We start from the raw sequence: 27289 nt of genomic DNA, 5'->3' as shown, positions 1-27289 counted from the left end.
CTGTGTGTCCTGGTTTCAGCTAGGATAGAGTTAATTTCTTTTCTAACAGTGGATGGAATGCATGTTTGGGAGTTGGGATGAGAGCTGTGCTGATAACACAGGAATGAATGTTTAAGTTGTTGCCAAGCAGTCAGGGACTGCTCAGTTGTTCATATTGCCCTGCTAATGGGAAGGGAGTAGGCACAGCCAGGACAGGTGACCCAAACTGGCCAAAGAGGGTGTTCTATGCCAATTATGTCATGCTCAGCTATAAATTCCTGTTATTATTATTATGTCTATCTCTCTGCTATCCCAGTAAACTGTCCTTATCCCAACCCGTGAGGTTTTGGTTCCTTGGGTTTTCTTCTCCTTCCCTTTCCCCCTCCCTCAACTCCCGCCCGCCCCTCACACTCTCTCTTAAAGAACAAGTAGCTGCATTGTGCTCTGCTCTCAGCTGGGGCAAAACCACCACATTGTGTCTGGCCAGTGTCATCAGTATCTGTGACCATAGAGTGAAATAGAATATTTCAGTAAGAAGTGACATACAACAATCATCTAGTCCAACTGCCTGACTACTTCAGGGCTGACCAATCGTCACAGCATGCTGTTAAGGGCATTGTTCAACTACCTCTTAATCATGGACAGGTTTGAGGAATTGACCACCTCTCTAGCAAACCTATTCCAGTGTTTGACCAACCTCTCAGTAAAGAGAGTAAAGTCCCCTCCTGCGTGGAGCCAGGAGTTGGACGTGATGATCCTTATGGGTCCCTTCCAAGTCAGGATATTCTATGATTCTGTGAAATGCTTCCTGATGTCCTGTGAAAACCTCCTATGACACAATTTTGAACGATTCCACTCATCCTGTCACTGGATCTGAGGGAAAAGAGCTCAGCACGCCCCTCTTCCCCTCCTCAGTGAGCTGCAGAGAGCAGTGAGGTTGCCCCTGTCTCTTTCTCTCCAAACTAGACAAGCTCAGAGTCCTTAGCCACTCCTCATAGGACATCTCGTGCACCAGCTTTGTTGCCATCCTCTGGATGCATTCAGGGACCTTCACACCCTTCTTAAATTGTGGGGTGTAGAATTGCATACAGTACTGAAGGTGAGGCTGCAGCATACGCAGTTTATTAGGGTTTTAAATTAATCATTAGGAAATAAATGCAAAAAATCTACTATGCCATAAATAAAGTTACAGTGCAAGTGTTAGAAAGATCAAAACCTTTGCAGCATGCAGGAGTGTGGGGTAATGTCTGGCTTCTGAATAATGACAGTCATATTTAAGAAACTGCTGCTGACAGAGGACTGTATCATTCTAAACAGGCTATGAAGTGAATTTACAATGCTTAATGAAGGATGATAAAGTGTGACTAAACTTCCAATAAAAGATTCTGAAGTTAAAGACTGTGTGTGGGTTTAACAGCCAGTTATATAGAATTACCTAATTTAATGGTACAAACATGCATATCGTATCTGTCAGGACTGCCAGGTGTTGCATCTTTTCCCTGCCAAAGTTGGCTCCAAAACATCCAGTCAAATGAGCTCAAATCTAGTACTGCCACCAGGGACCCAAGGCTGCTGAATTGGCATTATTTAGCTGGTTTACTTTATTTTTTTTCTTTTTAGTTTGTGCCTCATGCTTTGCCTAATGGATATCTACCTAGTTCCTGTACACAGAGCATTTGATTATTTTTTTACTTTGGCTCACAGTTGCCTCTGGTATCCCATGGTCTTTTCATTCAGAAAAGAAAGCTGCTTTTCCATTATGTATTAAGTAGCACAAATTAATACTACTGTGATTCTAATTGTTAGTAGGAAGAGGCATACAGAGTAAGGGTCCTCCCTCCCCTTTTCTCTTTATCTGGGAAACCAAATAGAGATATTTACTGAATTGGTCCTCTTGTTTTCCTTTTCCCAATCAAATCAAGATATATATTTTTCTGTTTTTATTTAAAGGTTCAGAACATTATTTGTAGCTGGTGAACACTGTGATGTGGACACACTGGAATGGTCAAAAAGGGTCTTCAAAGTACCTGTCTTGGACCACTGGTGGCAAACTGGTGAGTACTTTTAAATACCTGTTTGTAAAATACAGTGAGGAGACTTATCTTCTGAGTCTGCAGGTAGGGTTGGTTTCTCTTTCTATGAACATTTAAACAGGCAGAACCAAGTGTGAAGATAAAATTCAAGCAGAAAAAATGCTTTGTGGAAGTGGTCTGAAAAGTGACATCAGAGTGTAAAACACAGCATTTTTAAAAGCTATAGATAAAAAAGGTTTCATATTTTTATGATGCTGGTGTTTAGAAAATTAAAAATAAATGTTTGCAGCAATATTTTCTCCAGGTGTATATTTTTTTATTGTTTTCCTGTGGGACTGTTTTGTGAAAGAAAATTTGGTATTTAGGAAAACTTTCAAGTTTAAGGTAAGATTTTTGCACATCTGTTTCTTCTTATTAAAACCAAACCACTCGCAGTACAGGGTAGACTCCTTGGTCTTTAATTTTGTTCTGTATTGATCTCATTCAAATTCTATTGGTTGTTTTGGAATGTCTTCTATTATAGAATAGAACAGAACAGAAGAGATGTTGTAGTTAGTCCTTAACTGCCAGCTGGGGCTATGCTGCTGCTCACTCCCCATCCTTCCCCCTTCTGGTGGGATGGGGAGAAGAAATAGAAGAAAAAGGTAAAACTTGTGGGTGGGTGAGGTGGTTTGACCCTGGCTGGAGGCCAGGTGCCCAACAGAGTCGCTCTATCACACCTCTCCTCATCTGGACAGGGGAGAATTATAGTGAGAGGCTCACCAGTTGAGATAAGGACTGTGAGAGATCATTCAATAATTACCATAATGGGCAAAACAGACTCAACATAGAATAAAATTAATCTGATTTATTACCTAATCAAAACAGAGTAGGATAATGAGAAATAGAACAAAACCTTAAAACATCTCCCCCACCCCTCCCTTCTTCTGTGATTCAATGTTATTCCCAATTCCTCTACCTTCTCCCCCTGAGCAGCACAGGGGGATGGGAATGGGGGTTGCAGTCCATTCATCACATTTTGTCTCTGCCGCTCCTTCCTTCTCAGGTGGAGGGCGCCTCACACTCTTCCCATGCTCCAGTGTGGGGTTCCACTGATGGGATACAGTCCTCCATGAATTTCTCTAACCTGAGTCCTTCCCATGGGTGCTTCAGTTCTTCATGAACTGTTTCAGCATGGGTCTTTTCCACAGGGTGTAGTCCTTCAGACCCAGACTGCTCCAGCCTGGTACCCCATGGAGTCTCAAGTACCCCCAGAAAACCTGCTCTGGCATGGGCTCCTCTCTCCATGGGCTGCAGGTCCTGCCTGGAGCTTGCTCCAATGCGGGGTTCCCACCAGGTCACATCACCCTTCACATGTCTCCACCTGCTCCAGTTTAGGGCCCACCATGGGCTGCAGGTAGAACCTCTGGTCTCCATCATCTTCTGTGGGCTACAGGGGGAAAACCTTCACCTTCTTCACTGTGGTCTTTTTCACGGGCTGCAGGGGAATCTGCCCTGGCACCTGGAGCACCTCCCCCCCACCTCTTCCTTGACCTTGGTGTCTGCACAGTTTCTTACATCTTCTCACTCCTTCTTTGGTGGCAAAAATCAGCTGCTTGGGTTTGGAGGTTTTTTCCTCCTTAAATATGTTATCACCGAGGCGCTGTGACCATCACTGATTGGCTCAGCATTGGTCAGCAATAGGTCCGTATTTGAGCCAGCTAGTACTGGCTCTGTCAGACCTAGGTGAAGTTTCTAGCAGCTTCTCACAGAAGCTACCCCTGCAGCTCCTCCCTCCCCCGGCCCCAGCCTTGCCACACAAACCCAAAACAGTTCGGATAAGGACAGGTTATTGGAATAGCAAAGGAAGAGGAAAATAACAACAGCACTATAAAAGAATATACCAAGTGAGTGATACACAATGGTATATGATACACTGAATGTATACAATGGAATGATTCACTGTGAGAAATGCTGTCTTCTTCATGTTACCTGAATACTCTAGATCCTATGCACTGATGTATTCTTGTTGGCTCTTCCAACTGAGGCTAAAGCCTCAGATGGAGGAGCAGAGCAGTATTTAGGTAATTAGTGTGTCTTGTGTGGTGGGGTAATTTCTGTTCCCTCATTTATGACTGAGAAAAGGAAGGAAGAGATCAGCTTTGTAGAGATGAGAAGCAACAATATTTGGAGATGGAAGGGAGTATGTGTGAAGGCAAACAAAAGGTAGACAAAGAAAGTATTCAAGAATAAAAAGGGAGTAAGCCACTTGCTTCTTCAGGTTTAGTGAGATGTCTTCAAAGCTCTTGGCCCCTTTGTCTTGTATAGAAACTATAAATAAATGTGGACAAAGAACTGTGCACAGAGTTGTGTTTCATTTTGTCTTTGGAGGATTTATGGAGTATATGAAATCACTGTGAGTTGAAACAGTGCTTGGAAACAGAAGAAAGCTTTCATTAGAGGACTTCAGAGTAGCTACACCTGGAAAAAAGCCTGATTGATTTAAACTTTGATTTGTGTCAATATACCTTCATCAATAGAACTTATTTTAAATGTTAATATTTCTGTTACAAGTGTAGTAAGCTCATCTTGCAAGCTGTGAAATGTTTGTCACAGGATCAGTGAACGGCAAGTAGGATTTGAGGCAGTAAGGACTGATAAAGGCATGCTGTTTCCTTTGGAGTCATGCCAGGGGATGAAAGAATGGTACTTTCAGATCCTGTGCTGGTCTGTGCATGGGAGAGGGGATTGTCTTATTTTGGATTGGTGCAAGTGTTTAGTTTTTGCTTATTTACGTGACGTGACACTTAGCATTTAAATAGCAGTTTTCATCTTCAAAGTAACTGCACAAACACAAGCAAATGAATTCTTTTAACACCCCTATGAAGTAAGTAAAGTTATTCCAGTCTTGCAGATGTTAAATTGAAAAAGACAACTTTCTCACCCAAGCTACCCAGGAAGCCATTGCAAATTCTGCTTCAGAAAACAGCTTTTCTTGCTCAGAGATAAATTTTCTTGTCATATTTACATAAGTCTTATGGTACTTTTTCTGAAAGGGAATGGGAATGCACATTTTGGACCTTGTTCTGTCTCTGTCTGTAGTTATGTTTTAAAGAAATGATCCAGTAGCTCTGTTTGAGTATTCCAGATAAGCATGTTATGGAGCACCTTCCCAAATCTACAGTGATTGAGTTGTACTTGCTGTGTTGCATGCTTGGGAGAGGCCTCAATACACAAAGAAATGTGAGTTTGTGTTACTTTGGTTTTGGAGCTAGTTTAGAATTCTGAAAGAAAAAATGGGTAACAGCCATGTGGTTGTGACAAGCTGTGTAAGCATGAAGGCTCTGAAAGGTTCTGTTAAACATCCTCAACTGCTTTCATCTTACATATTCAGTATTTTGTAGTAAAGAGAAATTAAATTAAACTCTGCCACATCGTTATTGGTATTTAAAAATGTTAAGAAATCATATTTCTGTTTCTTTATCATGAGTATAGGATATAAAGAAGTTTTTTTTTATTCTTGGTATTTTTATATGAAACCATTTTGAGACTGTGTCTTCGAGGATGGATAAGAAAATTCAGATGAAACAGAATGGAAACTGAAAATTCAGTGACAAAAGTTAACATGCATCAAATCTCAGTCTAGAGACATGTTTCCATACAACTTTTTTTTGGTCACGCAGTATGGGTACACAGCATGTGAGTGCAGGAGGTTCAAATTGGAGATACCTGCTATGTCCTGAATGACACTAGGAGGCAGAACTATGGGAAGATTTTACAGGTTTTTTGTTTTCATGGAAATAAGCTGTCTTACCCAGTAAGGAATGGGTACCTGCAGCAGGACAAAAATCACATAGTGCTTCCTACATTACGGCTGCTGAAAAAGAAGGTTATAGTATGCATACACTGTAAGGAGATCTTACAACTCTGGGACATAGTGTGATAAAATTAACTGGTAGGAATTCCCCAAGTTCTGTAGCACAATTAATCTATATTCTCTACCACTTCTAAAACTGTTCTTGTTCCTTCTCTTTGCCTTACCTCTAAAGCATGCAGCCTCTGTGCTGGTGGTATTTTTATTGGTACGTGCTCTTATTATGTGCATCCACATAGGAGTAATGGTTGTGTGCAGCAGAAGAATCAATTCCTGAAAATGCTTTTTTGAATGTGAGAAATTCAGTTCTGGAGTTACAGAGCACAGAGATGAGTTGAGATGAAACATTTCTTTCAAAGTCCAGGTTTAGGTTATCAAGTAGTGCCTCAGAGTAGATGTAGTTTATGCTTTTTAAAGATATGTATCCTGTCAAGACTAGGATTGTTGTTTGGGTTTTTTTTTTTTCAAGTTGATATCCTGCAGAACATTTCTTCAGAAGTGGGAATTACTCTGCAGAAACCTCTGCAGCTCTGCAGCCCTGAATTACAGAAGCCTCTGAGCATAATTTTCTGGATAACTGAACTTGTAACAGATATTCATGTAGAGGAAGAGGAGAAAAGTGACCATTTATTGTCATTTATCATTAATCTGGGGACTTGCATTCTGTCCTTTAAGGGTATGAACATTGAAGATTATATGTGGAGATTATATATGAAGATTGTTTCAGCTGTTGCTTGTTGCTTGGTAGTCAGACTTGTGCAGATGTGGACTGCGTGTCATCAGTTACAATAGCCTGTCATTCCCTCAATATCATGTTAGGACACTCAGTTCAAACATGGTTGTCCTTGTTGGAGGAGAGAGAGTAGGACATTTTTCGGGGGGCCATGGGCATTGCCAAAGCAGAGGCTGACCTTTCAGTAGCGTGTGGCTGTCTCACTCTGTACCCTGGCCTTTACCATTAGCTTCAGAGAAAGTAAAATGAACAGAACTTGTATGTTTTCTTTTCTTTGACTAGTCAACCTGTGTCAAAGTCAAGCTCTTTCCTAATTCGTCCTGAAGATTGACTTCTCTCTTGAGGTTGGAACATTGATGGTTCTTGCAATTTTCATCTTATGATAATTTAACATAACTGAAAGGTGTGACATGGATTTAAATTAGGATTTGACACTCTTGTTTTCTAGTGAGCCAAGTAATTTGGACTAAATGGCTTTGGGGGAGCACAACCAGTCTCAAACCTGTGAAGAGCAGTAGGTGTCTCTCTGTCTCAGTGTTCCAGTAATGTTGCCACTCAGAGGTGGAGGAAGAGAGAGGAAAACCTTCCCCTCCTCAGCATGGGACAGTGGAGCCCTGCCTGTGTGTACATCCCAGGAGTGTGCTGGAATTGCAGAGGCAAACAATTCTCAACCTCACTCTCCTTCCAGTATGCTTTTTTTTTTTTTTTTAAGGTGTTTCATTATGGCATAAACTATTTGTGCCTTTATAGGTGTAGTCCCATGGAACATTAGAATTACAGAAGTTTCTTAAGTAAGTCTGTATTTTTGAAATGTGGTGAAATTCTGAAAGCCTTACTGTGGAGCACCTTGCTTCCGGGTAGGTTAAGTATTGAAGACTGCCAGTGCTCAGAACTGGGCATTTTATTGATGTAATCTTAGTTGATATAATGGTAGAATATTGAATTTCTGCTCATGCTAACAGAGTTTTGCATTTTCATCATACACGATTTGTGACATGCCTCCCTAATAAAATGAGTGACATTGCTTCCCTAATTGTGTTGCCTTCTGTAGCATTTCAGTTTTATAGTTATCTATATCTTATAGTCTTGAATTTTCATGAGTTTTCTTTGCACTATCTATGAGAAGAAGACTCTTCTTCAGAAATTTAAGCTGCATCTGCTTAGCTGAGAATTTTATTTTATTTTTTACAGAAATGTCTTGTTTATTGCTGTGTACTGCTTAGATGTTTGTTGGACATGAAAGAATATGTGTCTGGATTATATACATATCCTCGAAGGTGTTCTTAGTTTGAAAGAATGATGACAACTGTGTAGGTTTATTGTGGTTTTTGGTGCAGGCAACAGTCTCCCCATTTCCTGAAATGTGTTTTCTCCTCAAAAAATGTTTCTCTCCTGAGGGTTATTTCAGGTGAGCATTTCATGTGGCTCGCAGTTCTCCTTGGCATTTTCAGAAATGTGCCACACTACAAAGATGTTACTGGGTGAGAGATGGACTGGGTGTTGTGGCTTGGCAAAAAGACGGATCCCTTTTAGTTTTATTTATGGAATTGGTTACAGTTTGGGCATAGATATGTCAGTAAGCACACTAGGTCCTTCCAGTAAAAAACACTGGTGCTGGGAAGGTTCTCTTCTCCTCCTGCCCACAGTCTTATTTTCCCACTGGTCAGCCTCTCCTCCGTGTTGATACGAATTCAGTATCAGCTGTGCCATAGCCAGTCTGTCTCATTTGTGCTGACATTTTCTAATTCAGAATTGGTAGAACGTATGTAGCCAGCTTTTCTGTTCCCATTTGACTTCAGTTTCTCAGTGCTTATTAATCTTAATCTTTTCTGATTGTCTTTCCACATGCAGCCAGGGACATGCATTAATATGAATGAAGTATTATAAATGTTTCCCTCCTTTTAAAAATTTCATTGATGTGGTTTAAGTGACTGAAAATAGAAGAACTGTAAAGCAGTCCTAAGTTACAGAGCTCAGGCATAAACGATGTTTAGTGTGCACTGAACAGGCAAATGAAAAAGAAGGGACACTGTTAGGACCGAGTACGCTAAATAAGAATAGTGCAGTCTCATCTGCCTGGAGGAGACAAGCTGTGACAGCACTTTCAGTTTGTGTACGTGTGAAGATGTTACAGGTGGTTGATCTCATTCTTGTTGCATGGCAACTGCTTTTTTTGTTGCTCAGAAAATAAAGTCCTCATTAGTGTAGAGTAGATGGTTTTCCTGATGATTTAAGAACAGGAAGGCTAGTAGTAAGCTGCATGGATCTAGTGCGTGGAGGGAATGATCCTTTGCAAGGTTTAAGGCTGTCCAGTGAAGGTAGAAAGAGAGAGAACAGGGGTTTCTAGGATGTTAGACCTTGATGCAGGAAAAAATAAATTGGAACTGCACAGTAGAAGTTTTACCTGTCTTTTGCATCTTGGCACTATTACTATGCATACAATATATTAAGATTCCCTCAAATGATTAAACAGTAAATGGTTCTCAATGAGATGTGTAATTACTTCTTATAATCTCCATTTATCTCGTAGTATTTCATTATGTATCAGTTATGATGTTACAGTAGAAGGAAAATAAAAATTTGGAATTCATTTTTAGTCTGAAAATACATTATAATTCAATGCATTGCCTGACTTAATGCATCTTTAAACATGCCATCTGACATCAAAATATGACCGAAAAGCTTTCTATTCTCCTCTGATTATCTTGGCTGTCATTTTGCTATAGGCGACTTGGAAGGTGTACATCATAAATTACCTTCTTGAGGCAAAGGAACCTGGTATATTTACAAAATGGGTGCATAAAGTTCTAGTGCTTTATGATGAGCTTGCCAGTTTCTGATAACTAATCTTATTTCCTTCTTTGGTTTGAGTATTTTTCATGGCCAAGCAACCTTTAACCAAGCTAATTAGAGCTTCTTTACAATTACATTTTATACATTTATTATTTTATTTGGGTGTGCTTTGAAATCTTCAGAGGCCTCGTGTGTATGTATGATGCTACAAACAGTGCAGTATGTAAGTACATTCTGTTTGGATAGGATTGTGACAGGGAGCCTTAGGGGAATTTTAATGGTTTTGGGGGTTGATTTTGTTTTTAGATGAGTGGATTGAATATAGCAATAGAACTGTTACACAAGAAGTATTTGGCCTTCACAAATGTAATATGTATTCATGGTAATAGATGCATTATGAGTACAAGTGCTTTTGAAGCATTTAGTAAATACCAAAAGAATTGCTGGTTTCTCGTCTGATGTTGAATTCCAAGAATAAGCATGGAAACTCGGGTACTTTCAGAAAATGTATTACTTGATAAACAAATTTGATTTCATTTTGAAAAACAGGCTTCAGATTTTCAAGTACCTTTAGCTTATTTTGTATTCCCCCTCCTCCACCCCCCCCCTTCCCTATGCTTCTGTACATTCCCAAGAAATGAGGGACACGACTCTGCTCCTGGCTAGCTGTGCACAGCCGCTGGTGCTGTACGTGTGTGAGAGCAGCTCCACAGCCAGGTTAATACCAACACCGTAATCCCTGGGTTGTGCAGGCAAGCTTGGAGCTGCCCATTTGTTCAAACGTGAAAACACTTTAATTAGTGCAACACTGAACGTAGTGCAGTATTTCCTTTCAAAGATTGGAAATAGTGTCCCAGCTGAGGCGGGAGGCATTCGCTGCAGGTTAGGATCTGACACAAAAGTTAAACCAATGTAGATGTAACAGGCTGTTTGTCACTAAAGCTCTGCTTCAGAAAAACGGCCTGGCTTGTGAAAACCCTTAAGTAGGTACCTGTATTGTGTATGATGTTTAAAATTTAAAGTGACACCCATACTGTGAATTGGTCTAAATGGACACTTGATTGTGGGGAAGGAAATAGTTGTGATGCTATTCCTGTTTTAAATAGAACCCACTGAGGTAAATAGCTCGGTGGTGGCAGTGTGTAACTGGGTGTGTGATTTGTGAACCGTCTAAGCTTACCTACACACAAACCACTGGTGAAAGAGTGGAGCATCATCGCTTCTTCACCTCTGGTGCTGCCTTTGTAGCTCTGCTCTTGGGCCGCTCCTACCATGTGTGTGGCCGCAGGGCAAGCAGAGTCAGAGCAGTGACGTGGACAAAGACTAATCTGTCTGAAAGAAAGAATAATACTATTGTAAAAAAAAAAAATCTGACTCAGTTCAATTCCATGTAAAAGTGTGGGAGGAGGAGGGACAGGAAGGTGGAAATGTACAGCCAAGTTGTAGAAGGATAATGAAACCACACTTTTTTCTACAGTTATCATCACTGACGTTTATTTAAATTAGCTCAAGTCAACTGTGCAGTGTCCATTTGTGCATTTTAATTACAGAATAATCCTTCTTCATATGATGGATAATGAAAATGAATATGTCTGTCTCATCACTGGCCCTTGTAGCTTTTGTCTGTGCTGTTTTTCAGACAGTAACCACTTTCCATGGTGCCTGCTTTGTATGGCCCTGTTGATTAAGCAGCTTGGTGCTATTGTACAATAAAGAATATAGAGAATAAGGAGAACTTAAGTGGAAGTGAATACTGAACAGCAAGTAGCCATAACCAGAAAAAAAGCGCAAATTTTTGTGCAATGCACTGGTCCTGTTGCACAAACACTTCTGTACCAGAGGGCCCACTTGATTAATGGCTCTTTCTGGTGTACTTAGTCACCCTTTAAAAATGGATTAGTTCATTTCCTATTTATATCTCTTTCCCATGTTTTCTGAATGAAGTTTCTGCTTTACAGTTTCTGAGTAGAGAAAGTTAAGCAGTTAAGTAGAGGTTTTCTAAGGCTCTGTGTACAATTTAACCAAGTGAGAAAGGTCAAATTTAATTTCACTTGGATGGGAAGAACAGGTGAAAAACACTGCTGTTTCTCCATGAGGCTGAGAGTTGTAGAGGTTTTACTCTCTGTTTTATAGGTTACTGGCAGGATGAACAAACATTTTGCAGCCATCCCACCTCAAGGTAACAAATTGTTCTGATCTTCTGCCAAATGAATTTAATCTAAATTCTAAGCAGTCTGGTGGACAAGATCATGCTTTAGATGCTATAGTCTCTCTAAATGATATTTGAGAGAGAAAGTCTTAACTGAGATTCTTTCCTGTTGGTTTACTGCATTCTTTACCCTAGCTTTACTTAAGTTTGTAAGGAGTTGGAAAACTCCATGTTAAAGACCAGTATAAAAATCTTGATTAAAAATCACCCAGCCTGCATACCTCATCAAAAGTTTAATACTTCTTGTGAGTTTTGTTAAGGTGGACCTTGGTTACACACCGCATTTTGGCATTCTGTATGCACCCAGTATTTATTGTGTTGATGCCACGTGTACTTGATTCACAAGAGGAGTAAGTTAAGAAGTGCAGTCAGATGGAGGAAAAGTAAATAATGATTATCATTCATTCTGTTCAAGAATTTTTCTGCTGCATCTGTCATACTCCTCAGAAATAAGGGGTGAAATGAAATACCAAATGATGCATGAAAGAGTTTTGAAGTTTCACTACTAGCCAGCAAAGCCTTACACAGTTTAGGTTCACAGATTGTCTTTAATCTAACCTAATTGTGCATAATGTGTGAATTGGATTTAATTTCACACTTGCTTTCTGACAGTTGGTAAAGCTGAATTAGGGAATCCTTAGGAATTTACAGTTCTCCAGATTCCTCAGTCATTGTTGTCTGCTTGTGGCTCCTCTCACTTTTCTGTTTACAGTTTGCTGCAATACCCTGATAAACATGTTAGAAGATGAGAATTGCAGTAAATATAAGCTCTGTCATTAAATTTTATTTCATTTGATGACAGGCATAAGCAAAACGAAGAGGAAATGAGTAAAATGGATGGGGAGGTTCACAATACAGTTATCATAGATCTGAAAACTAATTTTCACTAGCCTTTACCCTTAGAAGGCGGCAAAAACCATGGCATATCAACATCTGCTAACGATGTGGGTGCAGCTGTGCTGTGGACTTTTGTGGCAGTCTGCCAGCCAACGGCCCAGCATCACACATCATTGCTTCGGGATTATCCAGCCTGTTCTTCTCTGTGCCCTTCAGTGCCCTGTGATAATAGTGGCCAGGTGTCGTCTCCTTGTTGTAGTGTTGATGGATAATTATCATCAGACTGTTTATAGTTAAATACCCATCGTGAGCCAGGTGTAGCTGGGCTTTGTACACATTAATGCTACATCATGTCTTGTGCACCAACCTGGAGCAGTGCAGAGAGAGTAGAACTCTATCAGTGAAGAGCTGAAGAAAACTTGATATCAAAATTATGTAGTGGATATTTTTGAGGTCTTGCTGAAGGCATGGCTGAGCTGTACTGTGCCAAGGCTAAACTGGTTATCTGACATTATCTTCCAAGACCAGTAAGCATAAGGCTGAAGTGGTGGTAGGGCTGCTAGCCTGCAGCATGGTTATCTAGACAGAACTTGTAACGTCTAACAGTGCTAATTCACAAGTTGTGAGCGAGGCCTGCTAGTGCACTCAGAGGTTTGGAAACTTGCTGGGGTTTTAGTGATGAGGAACTGACTAGGAAACTGACTTTGTTCTGCAAGGTCACATGCTGAAGGATGAAGGAAATATGGTCTGTATGAGTATTTGCTGATCTGGCCCCTGAATCTTCAGGACCCTCCTGCTATGTATTATCTCTGTGATCTGTTATAAGGAAGCAGAATGGTATGTTGTGATGCAGATTGAGCACTACAGTTCTCCTTTAGTTTTCTGTTCCTGGATACCCAGTCATTTGCCATACTAGAAAGCGTGTTGCTGTTACTGTATTGAATTCTTCATTCTGCCCTTTCTGTAATAACTAAAGTGACCGCTGTGTGGAGGGAGCATGTGCAAGGAGTCTATTCTGAGCTGTTTTCTTGTTGTGTGGATGGATTTGTTATGGAAGCTTTCTTCTTCCATAGACATTCTCTGTTTCATCAGTGCTGTCTTCTGCTGTGGTACTTCCATTAATTCCCCTCAACAAAATGACAACTTTTCCAGGAGAATGGCTCAAAACAGCACTGCCGTAGTCACAATGTGGTATATTGTATTTATTGCATTTATTAATGTATGACAATTGCTCCTTTTTTTTTCTTTTTTTCCCTGTTATATAATAACTTTCCACCTATTTTGCATGCTCCCAATGACTATCCATTACATCCAAAGAAATTTAAAGCAGACAGCCTTATATTACTCACTTAGTGCAGCCCAAACTCAAATATTAATGTCAAAATGCAATGTATTTTCCCTAAGTACTTACTAGGAGAAAATACAGTATTTCAGCTGTGTGACAGTCTATTATGTTGAGGAACATGACACAGTCTAGAAATTATAACGTATCAGGAATGTAAGTGGTACAGGGCATTTTTCATCTTTAAAGTCCTGAGTTATTTCAAAACTGTTTATTTTGATTGAACTTGACTGTTCACTGTGAATGAGCAAGATCATTTCTAGCACAGAACTTACTAGCTGTTGCTCTGCATCATTTGGCAGAGCGCAGCTTCTGCAAGTGGGGCACACAGGCAGGTGGAACCTTTCTGATGAATAAAGTCAGGCATACCCTTACAGACTCCCTTTGCTACTCATAAGAGCATGCTTTTTGCTTCTGCATCAGCAGCATTTTCTTCAACATAATAATTGCTTTCACAGGAACAAATGCCACAAAAATGCCTGTACTGGATTATTCATTAACTGTCCTATGTAGCTCAATAATACTGAAATATCTTTAAAATAATGTATTTGACTTAGATGTAGTTTGAGATAAAGCAAAGAAGGTCACATATTCAAATTTTGAGGTCTATTTCTTCTCATCAGCATTTATCCTGAAAGTAAAAATATAAGGAGGGACTTGGGACACTTTAACAGCTGTGATTTTAAGACAGTCTCTCACCAAGTCTCTCTTCCAAATCTCAGTGAAGTGCTTTTCATTATTCTCAGAGGTATATGTATATTAATTCCAGTATAACTGATGCAGGTTGAATGTAGTTTCCAGACATGTTGTGAAACGTCGCTCTCCCAGTGCATTGCTTTTCTAAATAACTGTTTCATTGTCATGTTATAAGGTGTTATGCAAAAAAAGAGATTGGTTTTATGATCCAGTTGTCCCTGAAAAGCCTTCCGCAGCCAGAGGGTGAGCTAACATGCCAGTGTCATGAGTGGAAGGTTAGTGCCTAAACATTTGCAGAAGGGATTGGCTGGAAGACAGATCTGCTGTTCTGTTTCTTACATTAAAAATATGCAAGTTCCTAAAGACTTCAGCGGTAGGAATCTGTCTAGACTCTGGGGATTAATTTCAGAGAATCTGTAAATATAAATAGGTGAGCATCAGGTAAGGGATGTCTGTTTGTACATTCAGAAACCTGACGTAAGAGGTAGGTGGAATACAAAGTCCATTTGACAAGCGTTGCCTTTCTTCAAACTGTTACCATTTCAGCTTTCAGACCTGGGTCTTGTAACTTGCATGTGAGGTCCTGACTTGAATTGTAAAGATGCCAACTTTAGTTCAAACGAAGCAACTTTCATTATTGGAAATATAAAAAGGGTCACTCAGTACTTGTATTACGCATAATTGGTAAGGAAAATTTCTCATCAGTACTTATTTTTCTGTATTCTTCTGAACAGTGATGATTTCTTTTCAGCAGGATTTTGAATTGAATTCCACTTTCAAGTCGAACTGTTTTTTCTCTGATAAAAAATGATGTTCTAGAAAGGGGTTGCTGTTTTCTGATAGATTTGGGAGATTGATATTTCAATCCAACATTGATTTCCCAAGAAACATACAGCACAAAGATTCATGTTGTCCTTTGACAGTACTCCTTCGTGCTTTTACATTGTAAGGGAATCTTTAGCATTCAGAAACTGTTAACCTAACAAAAAGAGCAGATGCTTTTGGGATTCCGTCTCTGAATTAATATCTGGTCCAAGCACCAAAGCTCCGTATTTTTTTCATGTATATAAAATGTCTTATTGACCCATGGGATCTAAATGTACGGCTTAGAAATTAGAGCACTGGGCAAATATGAAAATGATATATCCACTGGTGATTGGGAAAACAATAGAGGAAATAGAAGCAATTATATAGGCCTATTCAGAAAGTTTTAGAACCTGAGATTCTTCCTTAGAGTAAATGGATTTGCATTCATCTTATTCACTGTCGTCCAAAAAGCAGGGACAAATACAGTCAGTCAGTATGATGAAGTTTCCTTTCTAATTTATATTGTTTCCATTAGCAGTGTATCAAACAGTGAAGCAAATCCAAATTAGTTTTCAGAAATTTCAGGTTTTCCCTCTCCAGTGAGTGTGTTTTGTTTGAGAGCTTTTGATTAGAAATGTCTGTCAGTTCCCAGATTGTGCAGATCTTACTGGTACATCAGGTCAACAGTGATGCTGCGGTCCTTTCCTCTCTCAGTTGCAAACCTAATTGCCATGTTTTGGTGATAGAGGAATACCTTTCTCACCTGATCTGTCACAGTACGTATGTATCTCTTGCTGTGCAATATATAAAGTAAGATATACTCCATGCTGCCAGGTTTCTTTTCCTCCTATCACAGTGAACTAATAATCTATCCCTTCCACTGTCTTTTCCAATTCACTGTTCTCTAAAAACATGCCCCTTTTCACCTGTTCCAAGGAAAAGAGGAAAAAAGTCTTCAGTATAGATCCTGTGTGGAAAGTTAAGGTTCCAAACTGTTACACAAATCATGAGTTTCTATTCCTGCAACTGTCAGTGTGGTTGGTCATGGATGGGGTATTTTAGATCATTAGGATATTATGTTGCTGCTGTAGCTTGGATGTTCTGCATGTTGGAAAAAAAAAGATCAGGAATCACAATTGTACAGGGAACTTTCATTATGTGGAAGAAGGAACAAGGAAACAACTAAGCAAAGTTTTTAGCCTGTCTTTATTAGTGTTGAGGGTTGATAATTCTCGTTCGGGAGTTGGGCTTTAGCCTAACTATGCTATGTTAATGCTAATTTTCAGTTGCTTGCACCTAAAGTAAAACCACTACAAGTTTCTGTAACTTTACTCTTCTCGCTTTTTTTAGCAATAAATAGTCATTTAACAACTGAGAGATGAAAGCTATGGAAGCTGAGAAAATTCACAGCAATATCAACTGTAATTTCCTAATAGTTTTGAAAATAGTTTTGACCATACTGATCAGAGATAAAAATAGAGCTGAAGACAAACCTGCTTTGTTGTGGTGACACTTGAGGGTGGTGTGGACTCTGAATTCCAGGCCAAATGATCCGAGACTTGGGACATCTCCAGAACTATTAAGTCATGTTTTTAAAGTAATAGTCTCATACTGTGTTCCTGCTAATATTTACAACTCCTTGCTCTTTGTTTTCTATGGCTCAGAGTTACAGCAGCATTTAAAAGCAATTTCTATAGATTTTTTTTGTTAGGGGGAAAGACAGAAGAGCAAGCGGTCTTTTTTCAGACCTAGACTCTCTGTTATGTCACTTGAGAGTTTTTATTCCTCCTCTATAATAACAACTCTTGTAGTATAGACAAGTTATGTGAAATTGAGTTTTCTTAATAAAAAGAGGAAGGTGAGGAGGGAGGAATTTCTAGCTGCCTACCTGTGGGGATAATTAGGAAGGCATAGGCATTACAGGGCATATTCATGCTGACTCTTGGAAGCTCTGAACGAGGTATTTTATGTTGGCACTTCAGAGGGGATTCCAAACCTGCTTTCCATCACCCTGTGCAGGGAACAAAGGCATGCAGAGCCAGTGTTCATTTATCTGTCGGCAGTTAGGTGAAATTACGTCTTCTTAAGATTCAAAAATGAAGGATGTTTGTCTTCTCACATCTCCCCTGCTCCCCATCCCCTCAAAAACACTCCAAAATGCTGTGGATAGTAAAACTTCTATGTTTGTAGGAGGAGAAAACATCTGGATTATGGTCACAAAATCTTGCATCAGTTTGATTCCCGCTCCTTAGATTGCTTTTATTTTGGCAGCAATGAAATTACTTTTCTCCTCTGTTTCTTTTTGAGCCTTTCTGTTATCTGAAATTCTTCTCACTAAGAAATACTAGCTAGATCTCTAGGATTATAAAAGAGATATTCCTGAAAATTATTTCCAGTAAGTTTTGTTAGAAGCTACCTCTTCCTGTCCAATATCATAATTTATTCACCTTCCAAACCTCAGAATACTTGGCTCCAAAACAGAACAAAAGGTATTTCTTTACAGGGTAAGATAATCAACCAAGAATGGATTTATGTGGGGATTTTTTCCTGGAATTTGTTTTCCTAAGGATATTGACTCATGAAGTAACCCTTGAAGTACCTCTGCCCTATGCAGTATTTCTGTCATGGCTTTGTTTTAGGCAGTTTCTTATTGTCATGATATAACCTTATATCCATAGCAGAATAAACTACAGGAGTAATCCAGAAAGTGTTTATTTCTGACTCTCTTCTATGGAATGGAAAATGTTGCCTTTTGAAGAATGCAAATTTCTGTAATGAGCTTGCAATCATTTGGCAACACATAAAGCTCCTGAATTCTAAATCTTAGTTTGTTTCTCTGAGATTTTTATTTTATTTCATTATTTTGATGAGCTGAACTAGAAGCAGAACTTGGAACCAATAAATATTTAATAACACTAAGAATAATCTTAACTGAAGGTGTTTGTGTTCTCGTAACAGAATCTGGTTCTGCAATTACTGCTTCCTGTGTTGGTTTGGGGAATTCTACAACACCTCCACCCGGACAGGCAGGAAAACCTGTGCCAGGATACAATGGTAAGACAATGCTAAAGAAGCTACTAAAAAAGGATATTGCTTATATTCCTGAGTAAGTGCCCTTTATTTCTCATACCTTTGCAGGGAAAGCAAGTTACAGTGTCATTAACACATTTTCTTCCTTCCTGTAACGGGAAGCTCTGCTTTTTTGTGTGTGTTTGGAATGTGATTGTGAATATTCAGAGTTATATTCAAGAAAATTGTTATATCCAGTATAGAAGAATGTGCTGACCCTTTGATTGAGCAAAGATAGGAAAAAACTACTGTGTTTTAAGGCTTAATCCACAGTTGCTCTGTTTAAAATGTTAGTGGCAGCAGTATTTGTACTGGAATATCAGGAAGAAAAATGTTAGTAATAACCATAAGCAAAAGAGGAAATGACTAGACAATTGCTATAGCATACACTTTGACTGTTCTGATATACCTGTGTTTTCAATTTTCAGGGCATAAATAGTTTTTGGTTTGGGAGATGTACATCAAATAATTCTGTCTGAGACACGTTGATTGCATGTTGTTTTGGCCTTACAGCTTTATATGAGAAGTTTTCTGAAGTGCATAAAGAACATTTTTACTGAGGTCTGTGTCTTCTGCAGTTACATCGTAGCGAGCTAACAAGGAGCTTGGCAAGGATATAAATCTATTTGAACTAATCTCATAATTTTTAGAGGAAAATCAGAGTTAGTTTTCTACCTTTTTGTGCAGGTATATGGTCTTGTATTTGAGAGAAGTTTATAAGCATGTTTTTCTTTCAGTACTTGGGGAGCATTTTTATTTCCAGCTGGGAGAAATGGTAGCCTATTGACCAGCATTAAAAGGATAAGTACTTGTTGTCCGGAAGGTATTTGCAAGCAAAGGGTACAGACACAGGATTAAGACTGCAACAATATTTTTATAGCTGGGAGCCCTGATTTTAACCCATTTTTCAAGAATTACTTGAAATCTGAAAAATAATTGCACTGAAGTTCAAATAATCTCCAGGAAAAGTTTTCACCTTGTTGGACAGAAAGAGCTAAACTGTTTTTTCTTCTAATAAAGTACAAGTGGAAGTGAACATTAAAGCAGCTCTGGGTTTTGGCATTTACAGTTACGGCATGAAGACAAGCAATGGTTTAAAAACACCATAAAAACAAAGCTGAAAAGTTTGACCAGAGTTGCAATAAATAGGGTAGATTATAAGAATTTAATTGCAATCACACATGCTATCAGATGAGTCATCTAGGCCTAGAAAAAAGTATCAGTAGGAAGAATATAAAAATTTCCTATGAATTTTTTTGAACATTAGACCTATTGTAAGTAAATAACTTCTTCAAATAGAATGAAGGAAATGTCTTTAGTGTGCCTTAGAAGGGAAACATAGAATGAGCACAAAAATTCACTGGAGATTTATGGCAGTACTTCACCTCTTTTAGTCTTTGGTTTGAGGCCAATTATGTCCTGTAATGCAGCCATTCATAAAATAGTGGATCTTGAAATTACTCTGCACTCGCAGCTGTCTTGCTGTTCCTGACTTCTTTTTTGATGTTGTTTCGCTGCAGTTGCTGTATTAATTAGGAGAGGTCCTTATGCCATTCAGAAGCACGGATTCTGTATTTTTAGATTATGCATGCAACTATTAACAGTTTTGGACATTGCTAAAGTTATGTTTTATTTATGCTGTGATATAAATACCAAGTTAACAGAGACAAATTCTTTCCTGTCACACTATTGCTAAAATAAACCAATTTATTTGCTGATTTTGTAGAATATAAAACATAAAAACGCTATTTAGCTATGCGGCTTCACAAATTGTGTGTAAAAATGAATCCAGATACCATATGAATATCTAGCCCTGCTGCCTTAAATCAGATATTATATTGTGCTTTCCCTTGAATTTCTACTTGAATCCTTTCCAGATCATTCTATTACATTGTTTCCAAACTGAAGCAAGTCCCACATTTTTAAGAATTAAATCAGCCCTTCAGTAACTCAGGAGTGAGCAGTATAATATCTCCCCCAATGTTTTGTACATTGAAATACACTGCTGGCAATGGGGAGGAGAACGCTGGAATTGCCACTTTGATAAAATAGTTACAATAAACTGATTAGATTTTAGTGCAGGTTTAGTGTAGTATAATTAAACAGGAAAAAATAGGAGAGAAAGCACTGAAAACTACATCTGAGTGGGTCTCTTTCATTGCATGTTCTGAGTCTAAAGTCTCCAAATTTAACAACACAAGGTTCTTACGCTAAAAATAAATAAGGAAAAAGTGTTTACAGGCATAAATGGGTTTTATTTATGCCATTCTTGTTTTCCCTAGGTGTCTTCTATGTGTCTAGTCATCCTTTCAATTTCTTATCCCACTTACCCCTTGCAAGTCACTGATTTGTAAAATTGGCCTTGTGTACTTGTGTGTGTCTATGTGCCGAGCTGTTGCTTTCAGCAGGCTCCTTAGTTACTTAAGAATTGCCATCCTCTTTGCAGGAGTGGCTTCAGCCAGAAATAGTAAATTACAGATGTTGGTATTCTTTGGACAGATAGGATATGATATTACTCATAAGAGTCTTAGCAGGGTTTTAGTCAGAGGTCTGTCATCCTCTTTTTTTCCTGTTTCCTCTGGAACTCTTTAATACAGAAAAGTACTGAAAGTTAGATTATTTGTGGTAATTTAGTTCCAGCTGAAAAAGCATGTTTTTAAATCCATGTCAGCCCGGTCTGTCAAGACCTTCCCTACCTGTTTTTCCATGGTTTAGTCATTTCACTTTGTTTAATACTGTTTATTACAGGCCAAGTGGCTATCTGTCATTTCTTACTTCTGCCCATACCTTCAGGTGGAATGGAAATGGATGGTTGTAGTAGTAGATTTCCCAGATGTCTGCATAGAAGAGGCTATTTTAGGTGTTTTTTCCTTAGAAACCTCAGCACCAGGACATGATGCTGTCAGTGAAGGCCAGTCTCATCCGGGGAAAGGATGTGACCTCTGTCGGAAGGTCTGGATTTGTTGCTGTACCCTAGCCTTACTCTGCTGTGTGGCTTTGGGTAGTTCACATGTTGCTTCTTTGTGCTAGATTAGAATAAGTCTTGTCAGCAGGGGAGAATCCTTCTGAGTTTCCTGAGAGCCTTTGAAAACCAGACACACTTATTTACTGCTGATTTCTCCCATTAATTGAGTCAGCCTCCAGTATTCTTAGTAGTTATTTCTTACTCATGTTACCTGCACACATTTTCTTCTGTTTGTGATACTTCTGAAGGGTTCTTTGCTGCTATGGAAGTTTAGTTTTTTTTCAGTATGAAGGTGTCTTTTAATTTTCAGTTCTGTATTTTTCCCTTTTGGGACTTTGTGCTATTTCTGCTCCCAAAGCATGAGTATTATATAAGACTTTCTCTACTTAAGGCTGAATGTTAATAAGGTCATGAGGTTATCCAGTTTGGCACCCCCGAATTACTTGATTGGTTTTGTTGCTTGGTGTGTTACCATTCTGAAGTGTGGAGTATGTTCACATTTGTGAAGAAAGTTCCTGTCCTCCACTTGAAAATGCACTACTTAACAGGAGTTCTCTTCCTGTATTACTCTTTTACAGTGATGATTCTGGATGAAAATAAGGAACCAGTGAAGGCGAGGACTTTGGGAAACATTGTAGTAAAGTAAGCAAATTAAGTCTCTTACAGCTAGAAGAAGTTTCCTTCATGGGTTGATTATTGTCTTTTGACTGAAGTCTGTGTGTGTACATATAAATGAAAAAAAAAAAAAAGTAATGAGGGTTGAAATGCATGGTGCTCTCTGATACTGATATCAAACTGCCAGAACCTCTGTGTCCATTAAAGCTGAAAAATTGCAGATGAAATTGCCTGGGTGAATGAGTATAGACCGCCTTTTTTTTTAATTTCTTCTTTTTTTCCCTAGACTACAGGAAAGTTTACCATTTTCTTAATTGCCAGTCTGTTGGCACAGGATGAAGCCTTCCTGTTGTGATATACGGGCAAGATACTGAATCATTCTCTTTGCTATTTTATCTTCCAGTTTAGTGAAATATTACAGCAGTGCAGATTGACATGCTTTGGTTTACAGGTGTGATGCTGCCTCCTTTCACGAACTTCTAATCCCAACTGATGCACATTTTTAGAGGGAGAATATGTATTTTATTTTCTCTGTAAGAAACAGCAAGATCTCTCTGTGTGTGCTTTGCATGAAACAAACAGTGTTCAGTTGTGGTAACACTTGGACAAAATACATACAAGGAAAGAGTCCAGCAAAAAAAGAAAGACAGTCTCCTGCTGTGTAACATGATTTTTAGTACCATTTACCAAACTCTTGTCAGATGAGTTCCATAAGCTTTAATATTCTTTTTGAAAGTACACCTTTGCACCTTTTCCTAGATAAAGGGTCCTATGTTTAGATAACACTGTGGCAATCACTTTCATTTGTCTGATCTTACCTTCTACTTCATCACTGTTGCCGGAACCTTTCTTAACTTCTGTTAACCTCGGTAGGCTACTGCTCCCTGCAGCCTGTGCCAGCTCTGGATGTTTCAAATGGCTTTTTTTATTAGGTACCCATTTTGTGTTTCACACGTTAGCCTAAAACAAGGGAAAATGTGGGTCCCCTCCAGAATGAAATGGGAGATTTGGTCTTCCAGAATATGGAGAAGGCCTCAGTCTTTACCAGCGAGGGCTATAGTCACACTGCCGAGGACATAGCAGGAAAATGTAGGGACTAGGAGAATGAAGAACCAGCCACTGTAGGAGAAGATCAGGTTCAAGAACATTTAAGGAACCTGAAGGTGCACGAGTCCATGGCACCTGATGAGATGCATTTGTGGGTCCTGAGGGAACTGGCAGATTGAACGGCTAAGCCACTCTCCATCATATTTGAGAAGTCGTGGCAGTCTGGCAAAGTTCCCAGTGACTGGAAAAGGGGAAACATAACGCCCATTTATAAAAGGGGACAAAAGGAAGACCTGGGGAACTACAGGTCAGGCAGTTTCACCTCTGTGCCTGGCAAGATCATGGAGCAGATCCTCCTGGAAACTATGCTCAGGCACATGGAAAACAAGGAGGTGATTTGTGACAGCCAACATGGCTTTGCTAAGGGCAAATCATGCCTAACAAAATCAGTGGCGTTCTATGATGGGTTTATGGCACTAGTGGATAATGGAATGGGAACTGATGTCATCTGCCTAGACTTGTTCAAAGCATTTGGCACTGTCCTGTACGATATCCTTGTCTGTAAATGGGAGAGATGTGGATTCAATGGACAGACCACTCTGTGGATAAGGAGTTGGCTGGATGATCACACTTAAAGAGTTGTGGTCCAAGTTGAGACCAGTGATGAGTGGCGTTCCTCAGGGGTTGTATTGGGACTGGCGTTGTTTAACATCTTTGCTGTAGACGTGGACAGTAGAATGGAGTGCACTCTCAACCCGTTTGCTGATGACACCAAGCTGGGTGGTGTGGTTGACACACTGGAGGGAGGGGATGCCATCCAGAGGGACCTTGATGGGCTTGAGAGGTGGGCCTGTGTGAACCTCATGAAGCTCAGCAAAGCCAGGTGCAAGGTCCTGTATATGGGTCAGCACAGTCCCAAGCACAACTACAGGATCAGTGGAGAATAGTTTGAGAGCAGCCCAGAGGAGGAGGACTTAGAAGTGCTGATTTATGTAAAGCTCAGCTTGACTCAGCAATGTGCACTTGCAGCCCAGAAAGCCAACAATGTCCTGGGTTGCATCAAAAGCAGTGTGACCAGCAGGTCAAAAGAGGCCATTCTGTCCCTCTACTCGGTCTCTTTAGACCTCACCTGTAGTATTGTGTTCAACTCTGGGGTCCTCAGCACAAGGAAGACATAGACCTGTTGGAGCAAGTCCGGAGGAAGCCGTGAAGATCATAGAGGGCTAGAGCACCTCTCGTGTGAAGACAGGCTGCAAGAGGCTTGTTCAGCTTGGAGAAGATAATGCTTTGGGGAGACCTTCAGAGTAGCCTTCCAGTGCCTAAAGGGGGCCTGCTGAAAAGCTGGATGGGGACTGTTTACAAGGGCAAGTAGGAATAGGAGAAGGGGTGATGGGTTTAAACTTCTTTGCTGTGAAGGTGGTGAGGCACTGGCACAGGCTGCCCAGAGAAGCTGTGGCTGCCCCCTCCCTGGCAGTGTTCAAGGCCAGGTTGGATGGGGCTTTGGGTAGCCTGGTCTGGTGGAGGGTGTCCCTGCCCATAGCAGTGGGGTTAGAACTAGATGACCTTTGGGGTCTGACCTTTGAGGTCTTTTCAAACCCAAACCCTTCTATGATTCTCTGTTTTCAGTCACAGAAAATACTTCAGGTCTGAACACTTCTTAACTGCCTGCAAATGCAAGTCCCAAAAGAAATGCATTAATCTATTTTTGTGGTAAAAATTAGGGGAGCTTGGTAATTCAGACTCTTCACTGCTTGCTTAGATAAATACAAGAAAATGTAGATTAGTATAACCTTTGGTGAACTAAAATTCTGTCAAAAGCCAAAGCTTCAGGGTAGATGTACCGATTTTGATGACGACTTGAAGAGAGAGGATTGAGGCAGCTGTCGTGTGAGCTGGAGATGACATGGGTAGGAGCCACAGGCACTGGAGCCTGCTGCAGACCTGCAGCACAAAACGCAGAGTGGCTGCATAGCACTTGCTTGGGACTCAGAGTTGTGTGTGGGTTTTTGTTCATCTCTACTACTGATGTAATGGAACTAGACCTCTGTGGAGGTTGAGGTGGGATCATGTGAACTTACTGTATTTTGTGACATGGATGTTTACTTCAGGATGAAGTCTATCCTTCCAGTACCTGAAGGGAGCATACAAACAGGAGGGGAATCAACTTTTTAAAAGGGTAGATAATGGCAGGACAAGGGGGAATGGATTAAAGCTAAAGAAAGGAAGGTTTAGATTAGATATTAGGGGAAGTTCTTTACAGAGAGAGTGGTGAGGTGCTGGAATGGGCTGCCCAGAGAAGTGGTGGATGCCCCATCCCTGGAGGTGTTCAAGGCCAGGTTGGATGGGGCCCTGGGCAACCTAGTGTAGATCCAGGCCTGGAGGTTGGTGGCCCTGCCTGTGGCAGGTGGGTTGGAACTCTATGATCCTTGGGGTCCCTTCCAACCCAAACCATTCTATGATTCTGTACCCTGACTAATTTTCAGCACCTTCAGCTAAGCCACCAGGAGTCTGTTTCAGTGCACATATGATCTCCCCTGAAACAGCAGACTTGTATTTAGACATGGCTTTTTGTGTCACATGCGAGACTGTGTTTGTTTCATTGCTGAGTATGAATAATTAAAACTGGTCCAGCCTTTAATGGGCCGTGGTTTCCAGTTACCACTAATCCAGGTTAGAGTGGAAGGCTATCTTTTGAAGCTGTCACCTCTGTAGTGCCTGATGCCATAATAAAATGTAAGCTTGCAATCAGTGGAGAGAGAGAAGGGTATTTTGTAAGACTATTGATCCTTGCTGTCTTAGGCATTCAGCTAGGACGGGCTAAATTGTTTGCCAGATATGCTCACGTCTCTCTCTAACTGCAGGAGACAGCTAGCTTAGGATAGGTGCTTAGCTTTATCTACCAAAAGCAAAATGAAATGAATTCCATCCTTGAAGCTCTTCCAAACAAGCTGATTTACATTTGCTAACAGGTAATGTTGGTAGAGGCGTGCATACATTTCTGAGTCGTTACTATCTCGAAGTACCTGTCAGGAATGGATATTGCCATATTGGAAGATACTGTTTGGAGTTCTTGTCAAACTCATAAAGCTAGAATTTGTCTTCTTTAAAGTGATCCCACATTAGGGCATTAAGGGATTACAGAGGTGTTTATATAGAGATTTCTTTGTTATTGTAGGTTTTGTTTCATCTTGACTTCTGATGCAGTCAAATTGATAGGGAAAAGGTGGAATTTTGAGGGAATTTTTTTTTTTTTTGCATTAGATTGCTCAAGAGTAATAGTAAAGCAATACTATTACTTTACTGTGTACATATGTGTTATAAGGTCCATTCTGAAAGAGAAGGGGAAAGTAGGGGGTAAAGAAATTGCACTATATATAAAACATAGTCAATATAAAACCAATTCTTAGGTAGACCATCACCCCACTTTCTCTTACAGCCTTTTTTCTGACAAATATTTTGAGACACTAATATCTCTTAAAATTCATTCTGCAGCTTAACAAAAAAAAAAAATCTGTGAGCTGTTAAAAGAAGTTGGTTTTAGGATATTATGGTTCACAATGCCTTAGCACTTTGTTCCAGGTTTCATTTCCAGGTTTCATTCTGGTAAGTGGCAATTTGTTGCAGTGTTTAGTTGTTTTTCTGGTCATAAAAATCTGTGGCTGTTAGGTTAAGGCATCACATTTTTGATCTTCTGCTTCATTCAGCTAGGCAGTTATTTAGCTGTAAACTTTTTCCATTTTTTTTTTGATTAGGGCTGGTTGTCATAAAGCCTTCCTGCAAAGACTTTCCTCTCTTTATCACTTCAGCAAACTTTGACGTGTGCAGACCCCTTAAAAATAGTGGGGGATGATTCCTGTCCCCCCAGGGACATGTCCCCATGCAGCTAGAAGAGAATGGGGGAGTCCAGATAGTTTCAACTATTACTCTTGTCATACACTCAGCAGCAAAATGCAGGGTATCATTTTAGGGAAAAGCACAGCTGTTTGCTTTATCTTCAGAATACATGAGTTGAGAAATACTCTTCAGCATTTCTGGGAGAGGAGAATGACCACACACTGCCTGCAGTACCAGCTGTGCAGAAGTGGTATGCTGCTGCTTTTGGTTATTTTTATCCCAGTGTAACTCCCGGTAAAGACTGTTGAGGGCTGCTTGAGGCCTGCAGTGCTCATAAGTATAGTATTTAAAATATGCTTGCAACAGAGTTTTAAACTTTAATTTTATCCCCCAGGAGATACTCTAGAAAGATAAATCTTACACCTAATTTCTTCATCTTTCTGCCTCAAGTAGGTTCTTTCCTTTACTCATCCGCCA

General features: G+C 39.9%; 1 protein-coding gene across 1 annotated transcript in view; it reads left to right on the top strand.

Annotated features, from left to right (window-relative positions):
- Positions 1-27289, top strand: part of ACSS3 (acyl-CoA synthetase short chain family member 3) — an 81661-nt gene that overhangs the window by 39774 nt on the left and 14598 nt on the right. Inside the window, exons 9-11 of the mRNA XM_084276868.1 lie at positions 1930-2033; positions 18241-18336; positions 21895-21958. Coding sequence (XP_084132994.1) covers positions 1930-2033; positions 18241-18336; positions 21895-21958 — 264 coding nt within the window. The remainder of the gene's footprint in view (positions 1-1929; positions 2034-18240; positions 18337-21894; positions 21959-27289) is intronic.

This window comes from Gallinula chloropus (assembly GCF_964237585.1).
Source record: "Gallinula chloropus genome assembly, chromosome: 1".
Classification (NCBI taxonomy): domain Eukaryota; kingdom Metazoa; phylum Chordata; class Aves; order Gruiformes; family Rallidae; genus Gallinula; species Gallinula chloropus.
This window is presented reverse-complemented; position numbering and strand designations above follow the sequence as displayed.